This window comes from Oncorhynchus keta, chromosome 2 (genome assembly GCF_023373465.1).
Source record: "Oncorhynchus keta strain PuntledgeMale-10-30-2019 chromosome 2, Oket_V2, whole genome shotgun sequence".
Lineage (NCBI taxonomy): Eukaryota > Metazoa > Chordata > Actinopteri > Salmoniformes > Salmonidae > Oncorhynchus > Oncorhynchus keta.
This window is the reverse complement of record NC_068422.1, coordinates 57,624,020-57,632,450: the sequence shown is the minus strand read 5'-3', so window position 1 is coordinate 57,632,450 and position 8,431 is coordinate 57,624,020. Positions and strand designations below refer to the sequence as shown.

The 8,431-nt window shown below is 42.2% G+C and overlaps 1 protein-coding gene across 3 annotated transcripts in view; it reads right to left on the bottom strand.

The window, feature by feature from the left end:
- Positions 1 to 8,431, bottom strand: part of LOC118362181 (serine/threonine-protein kinase BRSK2-like) — a 179,414-nt gene that overhangs the window by 26,139 nt on the left and 144,844 nt on the right. For 2 of the 3 annotated variants that reach the window (XM_052478941.1, XM_052478957.1), the window contains exons 10-13: positions 5,284 to 5,445; positions 4,859 to 4,956; positions 4,492 to 4,645; positions 1,552 to 1,611 (exon numbers count right to left, since the gene is read on the bottom strand). In XM_052478941.1, the coding sequence (XP_052334901.1) occupies positions 1,552 to 1,611; positions 4,492 to 4,645; positions 4,859 to 4,956; positions 5,284 to 5,445 (474 nt within the window). The remainder of the gene's footprint in view (positions 1 to 1,551; positions 1,612 to 4,491; positions 4,646 to 4,858; positions 4,957 to 5,283; positions 5,446 to 8,431) is intronic. The other variant, XM_052478947.1, reaches the window with a different exon arrangement.

Here is an 8,431-nt window from a genome sequence, read left to right as displayed (position 1 = left end):
ATATTGATAACTGAGTACATATGAGTCAAATTGCAAATGGTTTTATCATTGAAATGTGATACAAAACGAGGCAACGGTGTACTTTAGGACCATGCGGATGCTTCCGAGCTGTCGGGTAGGCTGATTGGAGTGTTCATCCGACTGGATAAAAAAAATAAAATTATAATAACAATGATTATGTCCTCCCCACTTCTAAAACCAAAGTAGCGCCCCTGCATATACATATAGTCATAATGCTTTCAGTCAATCCTATTTTGCGTGTGTAAACTTTGGAAATGTAATGACTGTTCATTCCTTATTCTGCTGTATGTGGATGGCGGGCAAGGTGAGGCGCTTTTTAATTACAACACATTATTGTACTTGCGTGTGCGATCATACACACCTTGCCAAAACCAGGTAGTCTTTCAACCACCTAATTGAAAGAAATCTGTTGTTCGATGCCGATGAAATACAATGCGTGTTTGTGTGTACGTGTGCATTGGTGTGTATGTGTGTGTGTTTACCACTGTATCGCTCTAATTAGATCATGGAGATAAAAGACTATTCAGAGGGATGTGACTGCCTTCTTTCCATCCCTATTTGTTCTTCTCTTCTTCGCTCCAGCAAAACGCCCCATCCGCATCTCCACCAATTAATTTATGCTAATCGCTCTCTGTACGGTGCGGTGGGGTGGGGGGGGATCGGGGAAGCGTCTCTAAACTGTGTTCCTGGACACAAGGTCATCCGTGAATAGGCTTTGAAAGGAAGATTGGACCTGACTCACCATGATTTGGTAACCTCACAAATAGACGGGCAGAAGACAAACAAATTCACACATGCATGGGAGCGAACACAGGCACACACACATACGTTCAGGCACACGCACGCACGCACGCACGCACGCACGCACGCACGCACGCACGCACGCACGCACGCACGCACGCACACACACACACACACACACACACACACACACACACACACACACACACACACACACACACACACACACACACACACACACACACACACACACACACACACAATGGGGAAGGAGGCAAAACAGGGAAACAAGGAAGTTGACCTAAAATTGGGATTTGCCCTGGGACGCCGGCACTACAGCATCAAAGGGAAGAGAGGGGCCAAAAGAAGGAGGAGGAGGATGAGGATAAGATGCTTTTGATGTGCATGGAAGCAGCCGAGGGTGTAGAGAAGACTCTCTCCCTCCATCTCTTCTCTATCTCCTCTCTCCTTCAGTTCAGTCTGGGCCTGATCACATTGGCCTAGTTTACCACAGTATGAAAATAAGGGCTTTATTGTGTGAATTCATTATCAGATAGCCAGGCAGTCAAGTGAACTTCTGGTAAAAGTTTCCCGAAGAATTCTAACGGCAGGAGGTTCGATTCTTTGGGAATGAATTTTATGCAGACAAGAAGGGAGCTTAGTTTTTATTGAAGTTTACTAGACTACCCTCTCAAAGGCTTATAGACTTAAACATGGTGAGAATGTGAATGGGAAAACCCCTCTGAAACTCAACTGTGGCAAAGAGAGACAGACAAAAGTGACAAATACCTTTCTTCTTTGGTGAAGTTAGCGTTTGTGATATCCAAGCTTTTACTGAAAACAGACTTACTACAGACAGACAGAAAGAAAGTAAAGAGACAGACAGAAAGACAGTCACATAAAGGGACTGATTCGAAGCATTCCCTAAAAAGTACAGATTATTGTATAGGTCATGAGTTGGCAACCTCACGTTAGTTGTGTATGCAATACAGAGCTGGCTATTGCTCACAATGACCAATGCACAGGAAGTAATATTAGTCTTGAAAGGAAAAGTTTCACAGAGGAAGAACAATTATTGATCACGACAATGACAATGAAAACATGAGAAAATATTCACACGTGACATGAATATATTCATCAGCAAGTAAAAAGAGGTGAAACAAAAAGGGGTAAGACACTTTGAAACGGTCACGATAATATATTCTCCATGAAAAAAAAAAGAGAGTTGAAGTCTTAAAGCCTCTGTCCTCGTTGGAAGACTCACCCGCGCAGAAAGTTGTACACTTTTCTGTCAGTGTCAGGCTGTCATAACACGCCAAGTAGCATAATAATTCAGTGAGTGAGGAGAGGGATTCTACTGGAAGTATACACACAGCAGATTGAACTCATAGAAAGAGATATCCAACAGGGAATCCATAATATGTAGGCACACGACTGCTACGCGTGTCAATCCGGAGTGCGTGTTTGAGTACGTGTTTGTATGGCGTGTATGTGGTGTGTGTGTGTGTTGTCCATGCATGCACGTGTCTGTTTGTTAAAGAGATTCCCCGGTCATTTTGTATACTTTTTAGCCAGTGAGAGTGGCACTCACAAGCTAGAAGTGGCCCTCAAAATTGCATACTACGTCACATACAGTGCCTCGCGAAAGTATTCGGCCCCCTTGAACTTTGCGACCTTTTGTCACATTCCAGGCTTCAAACATAAAGATATAAAACTGTATTTTTTTGTGAAGAATCAACGACAAGTGGGACACAATCATGAAGTAGAACGACATTTATTGGATATTTCAAACTTTTTTAACAAATCAAAAACTGAAAAATTGGGCGTGCAAAATTATTCAGCCCCCTTAAGTTCATACTTTGTAGCGCCACCTTTTGCTGCGATTACAGCTGTAAGTCGCTTGGGGTATGTCTCTATCAGTTTTGCACATCGAGAGACTGAAATTTTTTCCCATTCCTCCTTGCAAAACAGCTCGAGCTCAGTGAGGTTGGATGGAGAGTATTTGTGAACAGCAGTTTTCAGTTCTTTCCACAGATTCTCGATTGGATTCAGGTCTGGACTTTGACTTGGCCATTCTAACACCTGGATATGTTTATTTTTGAACCATTCCATTGTAGATTTTGCTTTATGTTTTGGATCATTGTCTTGTTGGAAGACAAATCTCTGTCCCAATCTCAGGTCTTTTGCAGACTCCATCAGGTTTTCTTCCAGAATGGTCCTGTATTTGGCTCCATCCATCTTCCCATCAATTTTAACCATCTTCCCTGTCCCTGCTGAAGAAAAGCAGGCCCAAACCATGATGCTGCCACCACCATGTTTGACAGTGGGGATGATGTGTTCAGGGTGATGAGCTGTGTTGCTTTTAAGCCAAACATAACGTTTTGCATTGTTGCCAAAAAGTTCCATTTTGGTTTCATCTGACCAGAGCACCTTCTTCCACATGTTTAGTGTGTCTCCCAGGTGGCTTGTGGCAAACTTTAAACGACACTTTTTATGGATATCTTTAAGAAATGGCTTTCTTCTTGCCACCAGATTTGTGCAATATACGACTGATTGTTGTCCTATGGACAGAGTCTCCCACCTCAGCTGTAGATCTCTGCAGTTCATCCAGAGTGATCATGGGCCTCTTGGCTGCATCTCTGATCAGTCTTCTCCTTGTATGAGCTGAAAGTTTAGAGGGACGGCCAGGTCTTGGTAGATTTGCAATGGTCTGATACTCCTTCCATTTCAATAGTATCGCTTGCACAGTGCTCCTTGGGATGTTTAAAGCTTGGGAAATCTTTTTGTATCCAAATCCGGCTTTAAACTTCTTCACAACAGTATCTTGGACCTGCCTGGGTTGTTCCTTGTTCTTCATGATGCTCTCTGAGCTTTTAACGGACCTCTGAGACTATCACAGTGCAGGTGCATTTATACGGAGACTTGATTACACACAGGTGGATTGTATTTATCATCATTAGTCATTTAGGTCAACACTGGATCATTCAGAGATCCTCACTGAACTTCTGGAGAGAGTTTGCTGCACTGAAAGTAAAGGGGCTGAATAATTTTGCACACCCAATTTTTCAGTTTTTGATTTGTTAAAAAGGTTTGAAATATCCAATAAATGTTGTTCCACTTCATGATTGTGTCCCACTTGTTGTTGATTCTTCACAAAAAAATACAGTTTTATATCTTTATGTTTGAAGCCTGAAATGTGGCAAAAGGTCGCAAAGTTCAAGGGGGCCGAATACTTTTGCAAGGCACTGTATGTGCAGATGTGTGCACCACGTAATTGCTCTCTCCTTCTCTGCTGTGTCCACTGAGCCATTGGGCCTGCCTCATTAGATAACGCATGGCAGTCCTCTTGCTAGCTGCCACTCAAGTGTGAGAGGCTAAAGCTCAATGTAGGGAGAATGGCACGGCACAGATTCAAGATAAACAGTCACTTTCAAACTAGGGATTTCATGGCCAATTGAGGTAAGACGGTAATTCTAGTCATAGCTTATGCATGCATGAACTACACATTGACACATCCAGCCCAAAGCGGGAGGTAAAAAATAAATCTGAGGCTGCCCAGGGTGTGTGTGTTCGTGTGAGCATTAGTGTGTATGTGTGTTTATGTGTGTTTATGTGTGGGTGTGCTTACACTGATATGTGTTGCATGTACTTGTGCATGTGTGTATGTGTGTCAATATCATACGTGTGAGTGAGTCCATGTACTGTATGTGTGTGTACATCACACCATACCTCTGTCCATGTGTGGCCATGTCGATGGCTCGTCGTACGGGTACAGGAGAGCCCCCCTCTGTGACACTCAGCACCTCCATAGACTTCCTCTCCGGCCTCCTCTTCCCATGGCGGTTCAACATGGGGGAGTCCACGCGCTTCCTGGGCGGGTCAGCTGAACAGGGGTCAGGGGTCAAATGTTAGGGGTCAGAGGAGAAGCAAGTGAAGCAAGAAAGAGAACTAGTTAGCAACAAACCAACTACACGTGTGACAGAACATCTTATCTGAGTTATGTTGTAGCTACTGCAGGTTTTTATTCAAACAAGGCATAGAAGGTTTGGACTAGTCTACTTCTCCTATTGTGTAGGGATGATTTGGACAAGCCTACCTATCTCACTGCGCGGGGGGAGGTTCTGGTCCTCCTGACTGGGGTACCTCTCCTTCCGGTCCAGCAGCAGGAAGTAGATCATCTTCTCCTGGTTATCACTGGAGAGACAAGACAGTAAAGTCATCCTGCCAGATGTCCTTGAAGCACCTCAGAGTGGATGACTTCGCTGGCACTTCGATTTCTCCCTCCATATCGCTCCATCCCTTTCTCCTTCCCTCTTGTCAGAGAGCAGGTCTTTCATCAGTTTGCTCTCATCTCTGACACAGCCCAGTGAGTGCATTATCTCCCTCCCTCCCTCCACAGAGAGAAAGTCTTTGGTGTGTTTGTTTTTGTCCTGAAGCAGCACAGAGTGCACTTCTTTAACCCTTCCATCCTTACTTCACCCTCTTTACCCTCTCCCTCCCTCCCATCCCTCTAATACTCACTCGTCAGAGAGCAGGTCTTTGGTGAGTTTGCCCTTGTCTCTGAAGCAACCCAGAGAGTGCATGCTCTCCAGGACGTCCGGGTCTATCTCTTCAGTGCTCAGGGTTCTGATGGCCACCTTCCTAGGGACAGGCTGCTCCGGCTCAGGCTCGTTCTTCCCAGCTCTGACAGATAGGAAGAATGACAGGAATGACTGACAGATGTTTTTTTATATATATAAATATACTTTTCACCAGGGAAGACATATTGAGACCTAGGTATTTTACAATGTCATCCAAAGGTTTAATAACCTTTTTGTGACTAGGGGGCAGTATTTTCATTTTTTGGGAAAAAAAAACGTTCCCGTAATAAACGGGATATTTTGTCAGGACAAGATGCTAGAATATGCATATAATTGACAGCTTAGGATAGAAAACACTCTAAAGTTTCCAAAACTGTAAAAATATTGTCTGTGAGTATAACAGAACTGATGTTGCAGGCGAAACGCCTGAGAAAAATCCAATCTGGAAGTGCCTCATGTTTTGAAAGCGCTATCAACCAGATTCCTCTTTCTCGTAATTCCTGAAGGTGTCTACAGCATTGTGACATAGTTTTACGCATTTATGTTGAAGAATAACCGTAGGCGGCTACATTGCGCAAGTGGTCACCTGATGGCTCCTAGAGTGACTCTGGTGTAAAATACAGAGGTAGCCATTACTCCAATCGGTCCTACTGAAAAACGCATTTTCCCGATGGATATATTATCGAATAGATATTTGAAAAACACCTTGAGGATTGATTATAAACAACGTTTGCCATGTTTTTGTCGATATTATGGAGCTAATTTTGATTTTTTTTTGCTGTTTCCGTGACTGCAATTTCCGGGGGATTTCTCAGCCAAACGCGAAGAACAAATGGAGCTATTTCGCCTACAAAAAAAAAATACAAAAAAAAAAAAAAAATAATAAATAATAATATTATTTTTGGAAAAAAGGAACATTTGCTATCTAACTGGGAGTCTTGTGAGTGAAAACATCCGAAGCTCATCAAAGGTAAATTATTTAATTTGATCGCTTTTCTGATTTCTGTGACCAAGTTACCTGCTGCTAGCAGGACAAAATGCTATGCTAGGCTATCGATAACATACACAAATGCTTGTCTAGCTTTGGCTGTAAAGCATATTTTGAAAATCTGAGATGACAGGGTGATTAACAAACGGTGTCTAAGATGCGTCTCAATATATTTCATTTGTGATTTTCATGAATAGGAATATTTTCTAGGAATATTTATGTCCGTTGCGTTATTCTAATTAGTGTCAGTCGATGATTACTCTCCCGCATGCGGGATGGGGAGTCACTAGAAGGTGAGTAGTAGCAGCTGCACTTTGATAAATAACATCACCATAATCAAGAACAGAGAAAAAGGTTGACGAAATGATTTGCTTCTTACTGCTTAGAGAAAAAGGCACTGTCCATTTCTGTAGAAAAAGACATCTTTAAATTGTAGTTTCTTAACCAGCTCATCTAGATAGGCAATACAGTGGAGTAGAACACTAACAACGGGAGATTTTCAATTTTACAATGTTAGCAATGACAAAAACACACTACAAAGCTATCAGAATTGTGAAACTACTTTCCCCGTTAACTTCTTGGATATAGGGGGCGCTCTTTTAATTTTTGGATAAAAAAACGTTCCCGTTTTAAACAAGATATTTTGTCACGAAAAGATGCTCGACTATGCATATAATTGACAGCTTTGAAAAGAAAACACTCTGACGTTTCCAAAACTGCAAAGATGTTGTCTGTGAGTGCCACAGAACTGATGCTACAGGCGAAACCAAGATGAAATTTCAAACAGGAAGTGCCCCAGAATTTGAAGGCGCTGTGTTCCTATGTCTCCTTATATGGCTGTGAATGGGCCAGGAATGAGCTTACACTTTCTGTCGTTTCCCCAAGGTGTCTGCAGCATTGTGACGTATTTGTAGGTATATCATTGGAAGATTGACCATCTTACACTACATCTACCAGGTGCTCGCTTGGTGTCCTCCGTCGCAATTATTGCATAATCTCCAGCTGCGTATATTTTTCCATTTGCTTCCGAGGAGAAACCCAACTGCCACAAATGATTTATCATCGAATAGATATGTGAAAAACACCTTGAGGATGATTCTAAACCGTTTACACCGTTTGCCATGTTTCTGTCAATATTATGGAGTTCATTTGGAAAAAAGTTTGGCGTTGTAATGACTGAATTTTCGGGTTATTTTCTTAGCCAAACGTGATGAACAAAACGGAGCGATTTCTCCTACACAAATAATCCTTTTGGAAAATATGAACATTTGCTATCTAACTGAGAGTCTCCTCATTGAAAACACCCAAAGTTCTTCAAAGGTAAATTATTTTATTTGAATGCTTTTCTTGTTTTTGTGAAAATGTTGCCTGCTGAATGCTAGGCTTAATGCTATGCTAGCTATCAATACTCTTACACAAATGCTTGTGTAGCTATGGTTGAAAAGCATATTTTGAAAACCAAAATATAAATCCATCATGCAACAATTTCAAAGATTTTACTGAGTTACAGTTCATATAAATAAAAATCATTAGGCCATAACCTATGGATTTCCCATGACTGGGAATACAGATATGCATATGTTGGTCACAGATACCTTAAAAAACGATATGGGTGTAGATCAGAAAACCAGTCAGTATCTGGTGTGACCACTATTTGGCTTATGCGGCACAATCATCTTGGAGTGGATCAGGTTATTGATTGTGGCCTGTGGAATGTTGTCCCACTCCTCTTCAATGGCTGTGCGAAGTTACTGGATATTGGTGGGAACTGGTCCATGCTGTCGTGCACGTCGATTCAGAGCATCCCAAACATAATCAATGAGTGACATGTCTGGTGAGTGTGCAGGCCATGGAAGAACTGGTTACATTTTCAGCTTCCAAGAACTGTGTACAGATCCTTGCAACATGGGTACATGCACTTTCAGGATGAAACATGAGATGATGGCGGCGGATGGCACGACAATGGGCCTCAGGATCTCATCACAATATTTCTGTGCATTAAAATTGCCATCGATAAAATGCAATTGCGTTCATTGTCCGTAGCTTATGCCTGGCCATACCAGAAATTCTGCAGTTGTGCAAATCCACAATTTTATCAGCT